Raw genomic sequence first — 20,646 nt, forward strand, 5'->3', positions numbered from 1 at the left:
TATATGCATTAGTATACTGTATTGTTGTTTTTCTTTCTGGCTTACTTCACTCTGTATAATGGGCTCCAGTTTCATCCATCTCAGTTTAAGTTTACTCTTCTTAATTAAGCTTTAGCTACACCTGGAATTTACTTTGCACATAGGATGCAACAGTATTGTTATGAGTATGAAATGTAGAGAATTTAATAAAATATCAACTTAGAAAAAGCTGGGGGCTTTTGGGGGGAGCAGGGGTCAGGAAACAAGAACCTTCTTGACCAGCTACAAGTCCCCCCCGCCGGATCCTCTGAGTGCTTGGCAGAGAAATCTCCACGGCACCGACTGGTGTCCCTGAATGGTAAAAATCAACCTTTTGACAGACAAGACTGCTCTGAGAGAAAAATTTATGTCCTGGAGCTATAGGACAAAAGAGGAGAGGAAGCAATAAAAACAAGAAGTAGTAATATAAGAGCTTACATAAGCTCATACAGGCAGAGGAGATACCAGGATACAAACTCAGAGTCTGATTCCACAGCCCCTACTCTCACCTGTAAGTTCCAATACCTGGTATAAGCCACAGAAGTAATGAAATAATGGAGCAGAGAAAGGCATTTAGAGCATCACTGCCTATCAGCATGGGACCAAATACTCCCTCTCTCTGCTTTAGTTTCTTTGTCTTTACTATGGGCTAATAAAGGTACATACACTTCTTTGGATTTTCTGAGAATGAAATGAGGAAGCCTAAGTGAAATACGTGGCCCACTGCCTGATATATAATAAATGCTTCAGTGAATGTTTTTCTATTATTATGATTAAGAAAACTCTTTGGCTGGAGTCCAGGAGATAGTACTGGCAAGAAATTGGAATAAAGCAAAGAGTTCTTGACCCATGGCCAAATGGTAGACCTACAGCTGCCAAAAGAAAAGGGCCTTCCTTTTTCAGCGACCCTAGAGGCTAAAGGAAGAAGAACCAGCTAACTGGAATCAGGATGACAAAGAGCCTGGGATCCTGATGGCACCACGAAGCCCCCATGAAGTCCTAAATTCCCTATCCCCAGACTTCTTTTACAAGGAAAAACCAAAATTCATTTGGCTAGTCCACCAAAAACTGGTTTTCTGTTACACACAGCTGACCTTTTTCTTGCCTGGTACATGTTGTAAAAGCTCGTTTGCTTTGCAAAATCCTTTACCAAATGATTTGGAAGGCACGGTGCCATGAAACGATGAATTGATATGACTTACAAATAACTTGCCTGACGCATACAGAATAGGGAGAATAAGACACATACAGCAGATGACTCTTCTGCACTAACACACGATAGAGAACTCATCGTGGGGCTTCAATGGTCTCCTCATCAATGTGGTAAAGATGCTGCCAGTCCTCTAGGGGTGACCCTGGGAAGAACCTCCTGAGAAGATGGAAGGAAACAAAGCCAACCCGTCTGTGGTCAAACACTTCTCAGCTGTGTGCCAGTGGTCAGGGTACTTAAGTTGTCTGTGCCTCGGTGTTCTCTATTGCAAAATGGAAATGACAGCTCCTGCCTCAAAGGCTGCTTACGTATTTAAGTGAGCTAACACATGTACAATAATGCTTCAGTTCAGTTCAGTTCAGTCGCTCAGTCGTGTCCGACTCTTTGCGACGCCATGAATCTCAGCACACCAGGCCTTCCTGTCCATCATCAACTCCCGGAGTCTACCCAAACCCATGTCCATCGAGTCGGTGATGTCATCCAGCCATCTCATCCTCTGTTGTCCCCTTCTCCTCCTGCCCCTAATCCTTCCCAGCATTAGGGTCTTTTCCAATGAGTCAGCTCTTCGCATCAGGTGGCCAAAGTATTGGAGTTTCAGCTTCAACATCAGTCCTTCCAATGAATATCCAGGACTGAGCTCCTTTAGGATGGACTGGTTGGATCTTCTTGCACTCCAAGGGACTCTCAAGAGTCTTCTCCAACACCACGGTTCAAAAGCATCAGTTCTTCGGCGCTCAGCTTTCTTCACCGTCCAACTCTCACATCCATACATGACTACTGGAAAAAACCATAGCCTTGACTAGATGGACTTTTGGCAAAGTAATGTCTCTGCTTTTTAATATGCTATCTAGTTTGGTCATAACTTTCCTTCCAAGTAGTAAGCATCTTTTAATTTCATGGCTGCAATCACCATCTGCAGTGATTTTGGAGCCCCAAAAAATAAAGTCTGACACTGTTTCCACTGTTTTTCCATCTATTTGCCATGAAGTGATGGGACCAGATGCCATGATCTTAGTTTTCTGAATGTTGAGCTTTAAGCCAACTTTTTCACTCCCCTCTTTCACTTTCATCAAGAGGCTCTTTAGTTCTTCTTTGCTTTCTCCCATAAGGGTGGTGTCATCTGCATATCTGAGGTTATTGATATTTCTCCCAGCAATCTCGATTTCAGCTTGTGTTTCTTCCAGCCCAGCGTTTCTCATGATGTACTCTGCATGTAAGTTAAACAAGCAGGGTGACAATATACAGCCTTGACATACTTCTTTTCCTATTTGGAACCAGTCTGTTGTTCCATGTCCAGTTCTAACTGTTGCTTCCTGACTTGCATACAGGTTTCTCAAGAGACAGGTCAGATGGTCTGGTATTCCCATCTCTTTCAGAATTTTCCACAGTTTATTGTCATCCACACAGTCAAAAGCTTTGGCATAGTCAATAAACCAGAAATAGATGTTTTTCTGGAACTCTCTTGCTTTTTCGATGATCCAGCGGATGTTGGCAATTTGATCTCTGGTTCCTCTGCCTTTTCTAAAACCAGTTTGAACATCTGGAAGTTCATGGATCATGCATTGCTGAAGCCTGGCTTGGAGAATTTTGAGCATTACTTTACTAGCCTGTGAGATGAGTGCAATTGTGCAGTAGTTCCAGCATTCTTTGGCATTATCTTTCTTTGGGATTGGAATGAAAACTGACCTTTCCCAGTCCTGTGGCCACTGCTGAGTTTTCCAGATTTGCTGGCATATTGAGTGCAGCACTTTCACAGCATCACCTTTGAGGATTTGAAATAGCTCAACTGGAATTCCATCACCTCCACTAGCTTTGTTGGTAGTGATGCTTTCTAAGGCCCACTTGACTTCACATTCCAGGATGTCTGGCTCTAGGTGAGTGATCACACCATCATGATTATCTGGGTCATGAACATCTTTTTTGTACAGTTCTTCTGTGTATTCTTGCCACCTCTTCTTAATATCTTCTGCATCTGTTAGGTCCATACCATTTCTGTCCTTTATCGAGCCCATCTTTGCATGAAATGTTCCCTTGGTACCTCTAATTTTCTTGAAGAGATCTCTAGTCTTTCCCATTCTGTTGTTTTCCTCTATTTCTTTGCATTGATTGCTGAGGCTTTCTTATCCCTCCTTGCTATTCTTTGGAACTCTGCATTCAGATGGGAATATCTTTCCTTTTCTCCTTTGCTTTTCGCTTCTCTTCTTTTCCCAGCTATTTGTAAGGCCTCCTCAGACAGCCATTTTGCTTTTTGGCATTTCTTTTCCATAGGGATGGTCTTGATCCCTGTCTCCTGTACAATGTCATGAACCTCTAGATCTGCACTAACACTCACTGAGGATCTACTAATATTCTGGTACAGTTTCCCTGGTGGCTCAGAAAGTAGAGAATCTGCCTGCAATGCAGAAGACCCAGGTTTGATCCCTGGGTTGGGAAGATCCCCTGGAGAAGGGAATGGTAACCCACTTCAATATTCTTGCCTGGAGAATTCCATGGACAGAAGAGCTTGGCGGACTACAGTCCATGGGTGTGCAAAGAGTCAGACATGACTGAGCGACTAACACTTTCATTTCATTTCACTTTACTACTAATATTACAACACTGGTGGTGGTAGTGCTAGTGATTAACAAATAAAAATAGTAACAATAATAAAAACCAGATGAATTACTTCATTCTGTAGACATCAACCTTTTTCCTAATGTATGCATCTGCCTAACAGTAACATCAGCATGAAAGCAAGCTGTAGATTGTGGTTGGATTTAGACAGTTTTAAATCTAAGGCTTTCTCCAGTGCTCACCATCACCGCTGCCACACTCATGCGATGCCAAGAGTGGTAAAGTCTACACGAAGAGCTGCTTATCAGTAGAATGTATTTATAAAATGGGGGTTGGGTAGAAAGGTTAACAAAGACAGCTAAAAATAGTCCTATAAGCAAACAAGTTTCCATAAGCCAACAGTTCATTAAAAAGTCAATACTTTCACATCATGACTCTTGAGAAATATTCTAGTAATGTGTCACGCAATTTGGGAGAATGTAGCCTCTTGTCTAAGAGTTGGCTACACACTTGCTCTTTTTATCTTTTCTAGATTCTAACAGGAAAAGTATCTGGGTCATTCTATGGGGCTGCACCTAAGGGTCTAAAGGGCACAAGCATTTTGTATAAAGTTGCCACGTAGCAACCACAGGTATGTAACCTAATCAGCACCCAATGCTCCAGACATCAAGATACTGAAAACTGAACCACCCATAACTGCTCTTGCAGGCCAATAGGAAACTTTCTCTTGGTGAAAGCAGTCTCAACCAAGTCACAACGTCAAAGCAGCAGGATTCCTAAAGCAGTTTAATCTGCTCTGCCTTTTAAATGCTAAACAAGCATGATAGATTGTGAACTGACACTTCTCTCCCAATCCCAAGAGGGACTAAAAAAAAAAAAGACAAAAATCTTGAGGGTGTGAAGACCTCACTCCAAAATCCCCCTGTGTGCCTGTCACTGCTTTTCTGGTTGTACATTATCAGGTAGGCTGGCAACTGCTCAGGAAAGCCAAAGAGTGCTAAGTTTAACCCTTTCTTTCACTCCGGTGCACTACTGTCCACGGAAATACAATGAGAGCTGCACAAGTCAGCCGCTTGTGTAACTTTACATTTTTCAGGAGCCACCTTTCAGGAGGTAAAAATTCACAGGTGAAATTAACTTTAGTAATAAACTTTATTTACCCCCAATGTCAAAATACTATCATTTCGACATGTAATGAGTATTAAAAAAAAACTAGTAATGAGATAGCTTAAATGCTGTTTTTCACCCTAATGTATATTTCACGCTTACAGCACAGGGCAATTCGGACCAGCCATATGTCAAGAGCCCAAGGCCCATGAGTGACTGCTGGATACCGTATTAGACAGAGCAGCTCTCCAGATCAAAAACTGATGTCATCAATTTTTTAGGTTGCTTCTACGATGGACACGATGGTAAAATAGATCAACCAACTCAGACCAGGCAAGTCCCTAGACAAGGGACAAGTAGTATCTTGGATGGGGGAACACATCCCATTTCAAAAGAGCATCTGGGTCTCTACAGATTTTATGTTTTATATCAAGCACAGACATTGTTAGCTACAGGTTCTTCCACATAGAAGTATTTGGTGTTTTCATCTTCGTTTTAAGTAAGAGCCCCCCAAATTTTGGTCCCTGGACAAACCTCTTCTCAGGAGAGAGTGTATCCTGTCCCTTCTCCCAGAATGAATGGTCAGTTATGCCCCTCACTGACACCCCACATCTCCCCCACGTCTGGGACACCCCATTGCACATGGTCTGTGTGTACTCGGCAGGCAGGAGAAATGAGATGCAGAGATGACCGATGTTGGGGATGCTGCAGTCATGGGTGAGACAGTTAGAAAGATGACCTGATCTTACCCGCGTTACCTACCTCTCGGGCTTACGGATGACCAAGGGCAATAACAGAGACAGAGCTCTTAGCCAACTGTAAAGCGCTACACAATTCTAGTTATTATTATTGAGAAAGGACACCATGCCTCACCTGAAAGAGCAGATAGAAGAAAGAAAACAAAATAGTAACTTGACACAGAGAGATGCTGAGCTGGGCAGGGGGTGCGCAACCCACGAAAACACGAGTTGTTTTTGGCGGACTCGTTCTCTTGACAGGGTTCAAAGAGGCTTGAGGAACCTCTATCACTTTTGCTTCGAAATCGTGGGAGGTACTTAACAGTAAGAGTGACAGCTCAGAGTGCAAGCCCCCAGCCTCGGCCACCACCCGCGGCCTCTCCTCGTCCCCAAAGACGGCCTAACTCAGGATAATGGTTCCAAGCAGACTTCTTCCCAGGGTTTAAATGTGGCCTTAGACTGCGGCGCCAGCGGGGGGTACTGGCGCCTTCCCGGAGCAAAAGTCACCGAGTCCCGGGGAGTCTGGCTCCAGGCTTCTCGCCGGCGCGAATGCCTCAGTGTTGGCTCCGGTGCTGCCCTGTCTCCTTCTCCAACAAAAACACAGAGGCTCGCCGGGCCGCCGGAGTCTCCCTGTACCTGTCCAACCGCCTCTTCACGCGGCGAACTGCTCTGGGCAGGCGGCGTTTTTACGAGGTCCGAGGGGAGTCACCCACACAAAGGCGCCTTGTGCCTCTGCGCTCCCAGGTGGGCGGACGGTCCGCCGGGCACCGCACCCGGGCAGGGCAGGGCGGGCGCCCCGGCCCGACATCCGCGCCCCCAACCCTCGTCCTCCATTCAGAGGCCACCCGTATCCCCCGGGTTTAAAGATGAGGCTCCCCTCGGCTGGCCACAACCCGCACCCTCGAAAGCGGGCACCAGAGCAACAGGCGCAGAGAAGTTTGTAGGCTCACCGCGCTGCGCTCTCTAAGCTTCTTGCCTGCAGAAGGGGCTGAGCGCCCCCACCCCCGATCCCAGCTCCCCGCCGGCCCGATCCCCCGGGCTGGAGACGCCGGGGGACCTCCAGGCTCGCTCACCTCTAGTCCAGTCCACCACTTGCTTGGGGCTCCACTTGGTCACGGGTTCCATGGTGGAGGGCCGAGCACCCAGCAGGGCTGGAGTCGGCGGTGAAGTCCTGCTGCCCGCGCCCGCTGCCCCCTCCCGGGAGGGCGCGCCCCGCGGCCGGTCCCCGCGCCCGAGCGCCCTGTCAAGGCTGCATGGCCGCCGCCGTCAGCGGGGCATCCCAGCGCGGCGCGGCCCGGGCGGCGCGGCCCGCTCCCCGGCGCACGGGACAGCGGCGCGGCTCGTCCTCCGGCTGCCACCGTCCAGCTGCAGCTCCTCCTCCTCGTCCCCAGCGGCCGCCGCCGCCGCCGGGACCTCAGACACAGCTGCCGCTCCTAGGCGACGGCCGCTGCGGGGACGTGGAGCAGGGAGTCCAGATCCCCCCGGCCTCGGCTCCGAGCGCGGGACCTTTCCGCCGCCCCTCTGCGCCCCCCGGGCCGGCACCGCTGCCCCCGGTTCTCGGGCCGCGCGCTCGGCTCCCCGTCCAGCTCCTCCTCTGGGCGGCTGAGCTCTCCGGGATCCCCGGTCCTCATGCGCCGGCGTCCCGAGCCTTCCCGCCCGCAGGTCCCACCTCCTCCGCCTCCCGGGAGGGCCGCACCGCGGCTGGGAGGAGCGCAGAGCCCGCGCGCTCGGGTTACAAAGTTCCAGCTCCCGGCTGCGAGTGCGGAATAAAAGAGGGGGCGGGGCCAGACACCCGGCGAAACTCGCGGGAGAGGGCGGGGCCGCCCCGGTCGGCCGACTCCGGTTACTTTCGCCCTGGAAACCTGCGTTCGCTCACCCGGAGTGGTCCCCGCCGACATTCATTTTCAGGGGGCGCACTGTAGATGCCCGTGCATCCTGGAGAGCCCGTTGGGCTTGGGGGAGGCCAGGGTCCTATTTAGTACCAGTTCAGTTTGTCTGGCTGTGAGCAGCAATACACTAAAAAATAATAAAGTCAAAAACTAAAGTTGAGATCTGCGTGTTTAAGTGTTTTGTGTCAATATTGCTCTGAGATCCAGACCTCCTCCTTTCACATTTCTTTAGGGAAGATTATTTTATTTATAGCTTGGATGACACTGTGGCAATTTAACTCACTGCTCTTCTGTAAATTTATTGAAGTATGGTTGATCTACCATGTGTTAATTTCTGCTGTGTGAAGCCGTGGTAAAGAACGTGCCTGCCAATACAGGAGACACAGGAGACTCTGGTTCGATTCCTGCGTGGGGAAGATTCCCTGGAGGAGAAAATGGCAACCCACTCCAGCATTCTTGCCTGAAAAACTCCACGGACAGAGGAGCCTCTCTGGGTACAGTCCATGGGGTTGCAAAGAGTTGGGCATTACTGAGCACGCACACGCACGCAGTTCCTACTGTCCAGCAAAGTGATTCAATTATACGTGTATTTATGTACCTTCTTTTTCATATTCTTTTCCACTATGGTTTACCCCAGGACGTTGAATATAGTTCCCTGTACTATACATTCAATTCAGTTCAGTCGCTCAGTCAGTCGTGTCCGACTCTTTGCGACCCCATGAATCACAGCACGCCAGGCCTCCCTGTCCATCACCAACTCCCGGAGTCCACACAAACCCATGTCAATCGAGTCAGTGATGCCATCTAGCCATCTCATCCTCTGTCGTCCCCTTCTCCTCCTGCCCCCAATCCTTCCCAGCATCAGAGTCTTTTCCAATGAGTCAACTCTTCTCATGAGGTGGCCAAAGTATTGGAGTTTCAGCTTCAACATCAGTACTTCCAATGAATACCCAGGACTGAGCTTCTTTAGGATGGACTGGTTGGATCTCCTGGCAGTCCAAGGGACTCTCAAGAGTCTTCTCCAATACCACAGTTCAAAAGCATCAATTCTGCGGCGCTCAGCTTTCTTCACCGTCCAACTCTCACATCCATACATGACTACCAGAAAAACCGTAGCCTTGACTAGACAGACCTTTGTTGACAAAGTAATGTCTCTGTTTTTTGATATGCTATCTAGGTTGGTCATAACTTTCCTTCCAAGGAGTAAGCATCTTTTAATTTCATGGCTGCAATCACCATCTGCAGTGATTTTGGAGCCCAAAAAAATAAAGTCTGACACTGTTTCCACTGTTTCCCCATCTATTTCCCATGAAGTGATGGGATCAGATGCCATGATCTTAGTTTTCTGAATGTTGAGCTTTAAGCCAACTTTTTCACTCTCCTCTCTCACTTTCATCAAGGGGCTCTTTAGTTCTTCTTCACTTTCTGCCATAAGGGTGGTGTCATCTGCATATCTGAGGTTATTGATATTTCTCCCGGCAATCTTGATTCCAGCTTGTGTTTCTTCCAGCCCAGCATTTCTCATGATGTACTCTTCATAGAAGTTAAATAAGCAGGGTGACAATATACAGCCTTGACGTACTCCTTTTCCTACTTGGAACCAGTCTGTTGCTCCATGTCCAGTTCTAACTGTTGCTTCCTGACCTGCATACAGGTTTCTCAAGAGACAGGTCAGATGGTCTGGTATTCCCATCTCTTTAAGAATTTTCCACAGTTTATTGTGATCCACACAGTCAAAGGCTTTGGCATAGTCAATAAAGCAGAAATAGATGTTTTTCTGGAACTCTCTTGCTTTTTCGATGATCCAGTGGATGTTGGCAATTTGATCTCTGGTTCCTCTGCCTTTTCTAAAACCAGCTTGAACATCTGGAATTTCACGGTTCAGGTTATTTCTGAAGCCTGGCTTGTACTATACACTAGACTCTTGGTTATCCATTCTATATATAATAGTTTGCATCTGCTAATACCAAATTCCCAATCTATTCCTCTTCCACCTCCTTCCACCTTGGCAACCACAAGTCTATGTCTGTAACTCACTGCTCTTTTAACACTGTTACAATATTTAAACTTTGCAACTAAAATAAATCATAAAAAACTGGTAGCGTTTAGCATTCTATATTGCTGTATTGTAATACATTTGCAAAGCGAGCTAATGCTCATTTGAATTAGTCATCAATCGTGAAGGGAAAGTTGTTAGCCAACTCTTAAAACAATAATAAAAAAAAAAGTCCTATGCATAGTTTCAGCGACTAACAGAGGGCCCTTTTACTTTTGGGGACTTAGTCTGAAGCCAGAGTTAATCCGGAACTGGGAGGAAATCCTAAATTCGAATATCTACCTCTCCTCCCTCAAGTCCCACTGCACCGCCCCCCACACCAACCCCAGTCCCTGTGTCCTCTACTTCCCTCTCACAGAGATTCTTTGGTACTTAGTGATTCTTACCTTCAATTGCATTATTTATTTATGTCTTTCCCTTGGAGACTGGTAACTCCTGGGGGGCAGAACTTACCTGATATTAAATAGAGCTTTTCTCCTCTCCCTCTTCCTACCACTTGGCTGGTAGCACCTAGCAGGAGTCAAAGGTGTGGCTGGTGTTTATCCATTCACTTAATATGTATCTGTGGATGCCTCCTGAGTGCCAGAGAACTAGAGATGAATCAATTTGTGTTAGTAGTTACTACCATAATTTAGTTGATAAACACAAGAGAAGCAAAATAAGCAAACCTGTAAGCAAATTAATCTGTAAAGATCCAGGCTCCTCCCCCAATCCAAAGCAATGTTTTCCAGAATGACAGAAAAAAAAGTAATAAAGTAAGCTTCTCCAGTCTACTTTATCTCACAATTTATAATCCTTTTGATTATCATTTTTACCCATCACATTGTTGTTTTTTTTTTTAATTCTTTTCAGAACATTCAAAATTACTTAATATTCTCTGCACATATAATTGTCTCATGGATATATCTTATGTTATCTTTCATCTTAAGAGATCCCAAACCATTCTTCAAAAGGCTGCCTGGGAAGTATTAAACTTGGTTTGCATTAAGCATTCTTATCTGTGACATGACCTCATTGCAAAGTCATTGGTTAAGTAAATTATCCAAGCTGTTAATGATCTTGTCTGTCAGTCAACTCCATTTGGTCTGAACTTCACACCGTAGTCATGCAGTTATCTTCCTAAATATGCTGAGTTTCCTATCAGATATTTCAAGTAGGAAAGTCCTCCAACTTTTTTTTGTTTTGTCTTTTTAATTCTCACAAGGGCTGCCCTAATTATCCAAATTCTTCTGATCAGTTACATTAACTCTGCCTACAGTAGGAAAGCTGATATTTGGCTTTCTTTTAAGGAGCCCTATCTGTAACTTAGAGATCAATTTTGATAGGATAAATGTTCAGAAACCTCACCTTTTGAAATCAGACTTGCAGAAATTGGTGACACTTTTCTAGCACAAAAGAAAAGTGCTCAGTTCAGTTTAGTTCAGTTCAGTTGCTCAGTCGTGTCCGACTCTTTGCGACCCCATGAATCACAGCACACCAGGCCTCCCTGTCCATCACCAACTCCCGGAGTCTACCCAAACCCATGTCCATCGAGTCAGTGATGCCATCCAGCCATCTCATCCTCTGTCATCCCCTTCTCCTCCTGCCCCCAATCCTTCCAAGCATTAGGGTCTTTTTCAATGAGTCAACTCTTCGCATGAGGTGGCCAAAGTATTGGAGTTTCAGCTTCAACATCAGTACTTCCAATGAACACCCAGGACTGTTCTCCTTTAGGATGGACTGGTTGGATCTCCTGGCAGTCCAAGGGACTCTCAAGAGTCTTCTCCAACACCACAGTTCAAAAGCATCAATTCTTCAGTGCTCAGCTTTCTTCACTGTCCAACTCTCACATCTATACATGACTACCGGAAAAACCATAGCTTTGACTAGACAGACCTTTGTTGACAAAGTAATGTCTCTGCTTTTTAATATGCTATCTAGGTTGCTCATAATTTTCCTTCCAAGGAGTAAGCGTCTTTTAATTTCATGGCTGCAATCACCATCTGCAGTGATTTTGGAGCCCAAAAAAATAAAGTCTGACACTGTTTCCACTGTTTCCCCATCCATTTCCCATGAAGTGATGGGACGAGATGCCATGATCTTAGTTTTCTGAATGTTGAGCTTTAAGCCAACTTTTTCACTCTCCTCTCTCACTTTCATCAAGGGGCTCTTTAGTTCTTCTTCACTTTCTGCCATAAGGGTGGTGTCATCTGCATATCTGAGGTTACTGATATTTCTCCCGGCAATCTTGATTCCAGCTTGTGTTTCTTCCAGCCTAGCGTTTCTCATGATGTACTCTGCATAGAAGTTAAATAAGCAGGGTGACAATATACAGCCTTGACGTACTCCTTTTCCTATTTGGAACCAGTCTGTTGTTCCATGTCCAGTTCCAACTGTTGCTTCCTGACCTGCATACAGGTTTCTCAAGAGGCAGGTCAGATGGTCTGGTAGTCCCATCTCTTTCAGAATTTTCCACAGTTTATTGTGATCCACACAATCAAAGGCTTTGGCATAGTCAATAAACCAGAAATAGTTTTTCTGGAACTCTCTTGCTTTTTCGATGATCCAGCGGATGTTGGCAATTTGATCTCTGGTTCCTCTGCCTTTTCTAAAACCAGCTTGAACATCTGGAAGTTCACGGTTCATGCATTGCTGAATCCTGGCTTGGAGAATTTTGAGCATTACTTTACTAGCATGTGAGATGAGTGCAATTGTGCGGTAGTTTGAGCATTCTTTGGCATTGCCTTTCTTTGGGATTGGAATGAAAACTGACCTTTCCCAGTCCTGTGGCCACTGCTGAGTTTTCCAGATTTGCTGGCACATTGAGTGCAGCACTTTCACAGCATCATCTTTCAGGATTTGAAAAAGCTCAACTGGAATTCCTTCACCTCCACTAAGAGAAGTGCTGACACTGTTAAATCCTCTTTTCCAGGACTTAGAGCTGTATTTTGGAAGAATTGCTACATGAGGCCATACTCAGAAAAAAAGTTCTTTATGTGCAACTGTTAAATTAGCCATCAGGCGAGCTTGCTATAGACCAAGAAGAAACAATCAGTCCTACACATTCCCGCACGAATTTATGCTATTTTTCCTTCTAGCTCTCAAGCTGCCAAGAGTCCAGAAAGGAACCAAATGCCATTTGTACTAGTTTCTCTTACAGTTTCCATTTAACTTTGTGAGACTCATTATCTCTGAACATAAAAATATAATGCCAAGAGTTTCAGATCCAGTGATTTCTGTTTCAAATATAAGTTCCAGCTTGATAATAATAGACAAAAGCTTAGGCTGAAAAAATACTTTTGTTTGTCATAATAAAACTTAAAAATAAAACTACCATTAAACAAACCAAGTAAAAACATTTCTTTATATTTTTTTAAAGTAAGGTATAGTTGATTTACAATGTTTCAGGGGTACAGCAAAGTGATTCAATTGTATACACATATATATGTATCTATATATTCTTTTTCAGATTCTTTTCCATTTTAGCTTATTACAAGATATTGAATATAATCCCCTGTGCTATACAGTCGGTCCTTGTTGTTTATCCATTTTATATATAGTAGTATGTATCTATTAATCTAGTCCTAATTTATGCCTCTCCCCACCCCTCTTTCCCTTTGGATAACCATAGTTTGTTTTCTATGTCTCTGAGTCTCTTCTGTTTTGTAAATAAGTTAATTTGTGTCATTCTTTTAGATTCCACATATTAGTGATATGATGTGGTATGTTTCTTTCTCTGTCTGATTTACTTCACTTAGTATGATAATCTCTAGGTCTGTCTACCTTGCTATAAATGGCATTATTTCATTCTTTTTTATGGCTGTGCAATATTTATTGTACATATATACCACATCTTCTTTGTCCATTCATCTGTCAATGGACATTTATGTGGCTTCCGTGTCTTGGCTATCATAAATACTGCTGCTAAGAACATTGGGGTGCATATATCTTTCCTATATATGTTTTTCTCTTTTCTGGATATATGCCCAGGAATAGGATTGCTGGATCCCACTGGTAACTCTATTTTAGTTTTTCAGGGACTCTCCATATTGTTCTCCATAGCAAACCAAGTAAACTTTTAACATTAGAAATAAAACACAGATTTGAGAATCATAAACACACTACGCCACAATTTCACAAAAATCTCTAAAGTCTTAACAGGAAGGACATAAAAGTAATTGTTTACTTACTATTTTGTGTTTTCCTAATTTGACTTTGGGATAACAGAGATATTTTATAATATCATTTTACATCAAATAGAAATATAAATCCAAGTGCTCAGACTATAATTAAGCAGCTTTAATGAACTTTGAGTTCATTAAAGAAGTTCGCTCTTTCATATATAGCTACAATCGCACACTGAAGAGGAAAATTTCTAGTTGTAACCTATCAGAATATTTAAATTCTTCAGCCTCTGCTATTCAGCACACCCAAGTTTTCACTAAAGGCACGTTTATGCCTTCCATTTAGGATCCTTAGACATTTGAGCCTGTAACAGGACCTTATTCCTTAATTTTCCACAACCAGGCCTTGTATTCAGAAATACTCTAGTCATTGGGGATGGAGAAAAGGTAGAAAGAAAAGGAACACATTAGAAAAGCAGGAAGTGTTTCAGTCTACTTCAGCATCAAAAGGGAAAGAATGAAAATTAATACCAATCAGTGTTTTCCTGGAGGGAATCAGATGATTCCATAGGATTTTAAGAGCACTCCCAAAGGTCTAATAGAACAGGAAAACTCACACTTGCTGCCAAAAAGTCAGCAAAATGGTTGTTAATCCCCACAACCAGCTCACAAATGCTAGCAACAGTAATTGTTTTACAGTAATCATTTTACAGTATGCATGCCACTCTGGGGGAAAAAAAAAAGAAGCTCCCAGATCAAATCTCTTTTTCCATTTGAGTGCCATATAAGTTTTGCTTTGAGTTACAAAGGAATGGGGTTGTGTTTGTTCATTTTTCATGTTCTTTCCCTTCTCCTGGGATTAGTCCCAGTGAAAGAGCTGGGATGGGGTGGGGGCTGATACCAGAAGCTAAAGGAACCTCAGTTTAAGGGCCAACAGAAAGCCCTTTGCTGGTCGAGCTTGTGGTGCCTGGGTCCTAGGAAATCCTTGGTGCTGGCAGGAAAGAAACAAAGGAAGGACCCGCATAACACCAGAGAGGCCTCACCTTTGTCCTGCTCCAAATAATGTACCCTGTGGATGCCAGCCAGGTGGAGCAAGAGATGAGAACAGGAGAAATACGATACTGGCCTCATCTGCGAGGACCCAGGCAACACGGTCAGGAGGCCAGGTTTGCACCTGCATCACCTCTGCTTCCAAAGCCACCTCCTCCCCACTTGTGCCCATGTCCTGTGGTTAAATAACCTCGTCTCTACTAAGGTGCTGTCCCAGGATGGTCTTATTCTTAGAGAATCCATATCTTGAAGGGAAATTCTTTGAGATCCCAACTGACTTTATCACCCCAGTCCTGAAGCAGTCTATAAGCCACCCTGTAACCTTGAGCAAGCCAGCTTCTTTGGGCTTATGCATTGAAGATTTAGGTCTAAAGGAACTTTGGGAATCCTTCTAGCTTCTAAATTCTCTTCTCAGACTTTCCTGATGGCCCAGGGGTTAAGACTCCACCTACCCATGCGGGGAACCTGGGTTTGATCCCTGTTCTAGGAACTAAGATCCCACTTGCCGTGGGACAACTAAACCTGTGCACCACAGCAGAGAAGCTCCCATGCCGCAATGAAGAGCCAGCCCAGAGGAAGGGGTGAGGGACCCCTGGACCAACCAATGCCCGCATGCCCCTGCCTGCCTGGGTGCAGCGCCTACGTCCCGCCGCCGTCACCACCATGCCCAAGAGAAAGGCTGAGAGTAATGCTAAAGGAGATTAAAGCCAAGCTGAAAGACGAACCACAGAGAAGATCTGCAAGGTTATCTGCTAAACCTGTTCCTCCGAAGCCAGAACCCAAGCCTGCAAAGGCCCCTGCAAAGGAGGGAGAGAAGGGACCCAAAGGGAAAAGGAGGAAAGCTGATGCTAGCAGGGATGAGAATAATCCTGCGGAAGATGGAGATGCTAAAACAGACCAGGCACAGAAAGCTGAAGGTGATGGAGATGCCAAGTGAAGTGTGTGCATTTTTGCAAACTGTGTACTTCTGGTGACTGTACAGCTGGAAATACTATCTTTTTATGAAGTTGTATAAAAATGCAGGATTTTTTAAAGCTATGTTGTTAGCACGAAGAACACTTCATTGTTGTTTTGGGAGGAGGGGAAGGATACATGTCACTAATGGAGCATCTGCAAAGCTGGGTTGACATGTGGGGAGAAACATCTCTCCCATCTAGCTTTGAGAGACTTCTTCTTGATTCCCAGGAAGGAGGGATTCCCTGATGTCAACACACATTAGCCACCTCGGCACAAATGCCTTGTGGTATGGAAAAGCTAAAGTTAGCTTTTATGTCCTCTTCTCGCTCTCTATTTCAGCATAGACTTGGCTCCCCTAACCCCAGAGACCTGTCGGAACCTGACTCCCCCAAAATTGGTTGCCAGTATGTCAGGCAATTTGGACTTTCCAGTGTCAGCACTGAGATGGCATTCCTCGAAAGAGCAGTGGTTCCTTTTTTAGACTGTGGCTCCTCGGATTGATACCTCCCCCATTTTCATTCCCATGTCCTGAAAGGCAGGGTCAGCTTGTGAAAAGCTGTTAAACAACATGCGAAAAGTGAACTGTCACCCTTTACTCTAAACTTTTCCTGTTCAGGGCATCGCATGAAGACTTCATTGGGTTTTATAGTGGCTTTCTGATTTTGGTGGTCCATTGAAAAGGGGAGTTTGAAAGTTGTATACTGTTAACGATTGCCCGTGTCCTGCCTGAAATACCATGATTGTTTATGAAAAGTATCTTTAATAGAGCTAGATACAGTTTGGCTTGGGGAAAAAAAAGGCCCAGCACAGACAAAAATTTTTTTTAAAAAAATTTTGTTTAAATCATCAAAATTCTCTTTCCTAATGCTGCAGTATCAATTAGTTGGGCGGATGAGAGGGAGGGCAGTTTGGCCTGAGGAACCTGACACCCTGCTTCCTGGTGTCTATAAATCTGAAGGACTCATCATGATTGTGTAAACTGACTTGCTGACACTGAGTTTCAAAATAAGATACGGAGTAGTGATAAGAGGAGAAAACAGAGGAGATTCAGTATTCTGTACATTGTTTATAGATTTTAACTCAGAGTGGAGACACGAAAGTGAAAGAGGAGAGTGAAAAATTTGGCTTAAAACTCAACATTCAGAAAACTAAGATCACGACATCCAGTCTCATCACTTCATGGCCAATAGATGGGGAAACAATGGAAACAATGAGAGACTTTATGTTTAGGGGCTCCAAAATCACTGCAGATGGTGATTACAGCCATGAAATTAAAAGACGCTTGCTTCTTGGAAGAAGACCTATGACCAACCTAGATAGCATATTAAAAAGCAGAGACATTACTTGGCCAACAAAGGTCCGTCTAGTCAAGGCTATGGTTTTTCCAGTGGTCATGTATGGATGTGAGAGTTGGACCATAAAGAAAGCTGAGTGCCGAAGAGTTGATGCTTTTCTGTGGTGTTGGAGAAGACTCTTGAGAGTCCCTTGGACTGCAAGGAGATCCAACCAGTCCATCCTAAAGGAGATCAGTCCTGAATATTCATTGGAAGGATTGATGCTGAAGCTGAAATTCCAATACTTTGGCAACCTAATGTGAAGAACTGACTCACTAGAAAAGACCCTGATGCTGGGAAAGATTGAAGGTGGGAGAAGAAGGGGATGACAGAGGAGGAATTGGTTAGATAGCATCACCAATTCAATGGACATGAGTTTGAGTAAGCTCTAGGAATTGGTGATGGACAGGGAAGCCTGGCATGCTGCAGTCCATAGAGTCTCAAATAGTCGGACACAACTGAGCGACTGAACTGACTGACTGGAGATATGTCATTTGTCAGGATGAAGTTTGTGAGAACCTACCAATAATGTAATGATACAAATCATTCTTTTGTTGTTAAACCGAGGGTCTCACTTGTGCCAGTATCAAAATAAAATAAATAAATTATTAAATACACAGAAAAGTACTTACTACTATCAGATGCCCACTCTGGCCCCACCTTGAGGGTCTGGTTCCCCAAGAAATAAATGTCACCTGTTGTGAAGGGAGGTACCCCAGTTTCATTTAGGACCCAAACCGCTGTCTTACTTCCACCCTGTTCACCCTGTCTTCTTCCCAGCCCAGGAGGTCCCACAGGCAAACTCTGTTTGAATTATGATTTCAACCGGTTTTTTTTTTTTTAACAATTCCTTTTCTATTTAATTCTGTGGCTCTTGTTTCTTTTTCTTTCTCCCCCTCAGATGAAAACATATCCACACAATAACCTCTAATTAGGTTACTATTTTATAAAACATAAAAATCCAAAAATCAGTGGTTTGGTTTCTTCAGAAAAAAAATAACATACTGGAAGTTTCTAGAACTAGCTCTGACCACATCTCTTCACCAAGTAATGATTCACAAAATCATTCCATCTCTCTGGGGTCAGAACCAAACTCTCTACAAATTCTCTCCCAGCTCTGTGTCATCATAAATTTAACCATTGCAACACTGTATAACGTTATTTAAAAACAAAAGTACTACATCTGAGGATTGCTTCATCCAATGCAAAAGAACCCCTGGATCCAAGTCTGGTTTTATTCAGCGCTTGGTTTTTTTTTTTTTCCAAGGAAACATCTTACCTGAGTGAGAACTTGGGGTTCTTTTTTTTGCGGGGATGCCAAGTCTTGGTTAACCTGCACGGGCTTTTTCTAGCTGTGGTGCATGGGCTTTTCGTTGTGATGGCTTCTCTTGTTGTGAAGCATGGGCTCTAGGCATGCAAGCTTCAGTAGTTGTGGCTCATGGGGTCTAGAGCTCAAGCTCGGTAGTTGTGGCATACGGGCTTGGTTGCTCCACAGCACGTGGGATCTTAGATCCCAGACCAGGATTCCAACTGGTGTCCCCTGCATTGCAAGGCAGATTCTTAACTACTGGACCACCCGGGGAGCCCCCCCCCAACCTTATTATTGTTCTTCATTTTGCTCTCAGGGCTTCCCAGGTGGCGAAAGTGGTAAAGAACCCGCCTGGCAATGCAGGAGAGGTCAGAGGTGCAGTTTCGATTCCTGGGTCAGGAAGATCCCCTGCAGGAGGGCATGGCCACCCACTCCAGTATTCTTGTCTGAAAAATCCCATGGACAGAGGAGCCTGAAGGGCTACAGTCCATAGGGTTGCAAAGAGTCGGACACGACTAAAGTGACTTAGCATGCACGCATGTGTAAAATAGTATGTTTTTCTGACACAACGAGCTTCCATCCTTCTCTTCAATTGGGAATCTCTCAGATATTCAAGACAATAAACTCCCACCAACACAGGGGGAGAAATCGTGCCTCTTCTGTTCCCCCTTTCCTCAGCACCTGACTCCATCAGCAGCTTCTTCTATTTGGGGCAGGATCTAGGAGTAGGGATGAAATCTTCACATAAATGATAAGGTCTGAAATTTGATCATCTTTTATCTGTTTTTCTCCTCCTGATGACGCTTGTTTCTGCCGTTATTCGTTGTAAAAGTGGGAAGAATTCAAAGAATGGTGCTATTTTCAGTTACTAATTAATCCACTAAGAAACTTAAGAACATTCTTCCCTTCTGAGAAAAGGAGCCCTTATACAGTTGACAAAAGTCTTTTATCTTTAAAGGTCCAAAGGCTAAATCATTGTCCATCTCCAACAGAGCTGCTGTACTTTTAAAGACTCACTAAAGACTTCCCATGGAAGACTGCCCAAAGGGGAAGTCCAGTCACAGAGAAAAGTTAAGCTTGATGAATTCCAAATTTATCATTTCAACTCATTAAGAGATAAGCCCTGGAACTGTCGCCACACATGGGCCACAAAGGGGTGCCTCTCATCCGTTCCAATCAAATATACAAATATTATAGCCACGTAGCCAGAGAATTACCCACATTTCTCTACGTGTTATTTACATCTTCTGAGCAACCATACACAATCTCTCACCAGGTTTCTAAGCTAAAGTGTAGTTGACCACAATTTTAAATTGTCATCTCATGGTACAACATTTATGGTCAGACAAGTTTATGTGAGTTCCACATAGCAGCTATGTTTCCATAGACTTTATTTTTTTTAATTAATCAATTAATTTGTTTATTTTTGGCTGTGCCGGGTCTTTGCGACTACATGAGGCCTTTCTCTAGTTGCGGCAATCAGGGGCTACTCTCTTGTTGTAGAGCACGGGCTCTTGACGTTCGGGTTTCAGTAGTTGGGGCGCACAGGTTTAGTTCCTCCGAGGCATGGCATGTGGGGCCTTCCCAGACCAGGGATCAAACCTGTGTCCCCTGCACTGACAGGCAGATTCTTATCCACTGTGCTAGGGAAGTCCATGTTTCATAGACTTTAGATGCCCCACCAAAAGTAACTTATTTGAAAACCACAGGGGATTTTAATTTACTCCTAAGCCATGCAACTCCAGTCTTCCAGTCATTTAGACAAATCATGTGCAATACAAATGTGGAATAATATAAGTAACCTTAAATTCATCAACTAATTTCAGAAATGAAAACAAAATCTCAAGTATTTTCATCTATGGAACCCTAGACAGTGTTGACAGCATAGTAACAAAACAGCCTAAACAGTAAGAAAAAGGTAAAGTTCAGGAAACCTAAATTTTCAATGATTTTTTTGTCTAAAAATGATAGTAATAAACAATTTTTTAAAACCAACAGATGCAAAATAAGGCACAACAAGGCATTATATACTAACAATGTATATTTAAAAAGGCATAATTCATCGTGGAATAGCTCTGTAACATATTTAATTTGCTTAATTTGCTCTTCAATGTATCTAAGTAATTATGGTGGTTTTTTAAAAGTATACAAATTCTTTAATATTACCCCTTTAAATGGTAGACCCTAATTCCCCCCTCCTTGAGTGAGTGACTCTCTTCTAACAGAATATGGTAGAGGTGATGATATGTTATTTTGAGAGCATGGCTTAAAGGACGCGTGGCTTCTGCCTCTTCCTCTCAGATTAGCCTCAGTGGGGGAAGTC

At 44.1% G+C, this 20,646-nt stretch overlaps 1 protein-coding gene and 1 pseudogene across 4 annotated transcripts in view; one reads left to right on the plus strand and one right to left on the minus strand.

The window, feature by feature from the left end:
- The window catches only part of CNKSR3 (CNKSR family member 3), a 107,116-nt gene extending 99,809 nt beyond the window's left edge, over positions 1-7,307 (minus strand). For 3 of the 4 annotated variants that reach the window (XM_081530320.1, XM_081530318.1, XM_081530322.1), the window contains exon 1: positions 6,699-7,307. In XM_081530320.1, coding sequence (XP_081386446.1) covers positions 6,699-6,750 — 52 coding nt within the window. In that variant the 5' untranslated portion in view covers positions 6,751-7,307. Of the gene's footprint in view, positions 1-5,650; positions 5,762-6,698 lie in introns of those variants that run through there. The other variant, XM_081530325.1, reaches the window with a different exon arrangement.
- An 8,079-nt stretch (positions 7,308-15,386) lies between these two features.
- LOC145520216 (non-histone chromosomal protein HMG-17 pseudogene) lies at positions 15,387-15,660 on the plus strand (annotated as a pseudogene).
- The last annotated feature ends 4,986 nt before the right edge of the window (positions 15,661-20,646 follow it).

Source organism: Giraffa tippelskirchi, chromosome 9 (genome assembly GCF_054371585.1).
Source record: "Giraffa tippelskirchi isolate mGirTip1 chromosome 9, T2T-mGirTip1v1.2.pri, whole genome shotgun sequence".
NCBI lineage: Eukaryota > Metazoa > Chordata > Mammalia > Artiodactyla > Giraffidae > Giraffa > Giraffa tippelskirchi.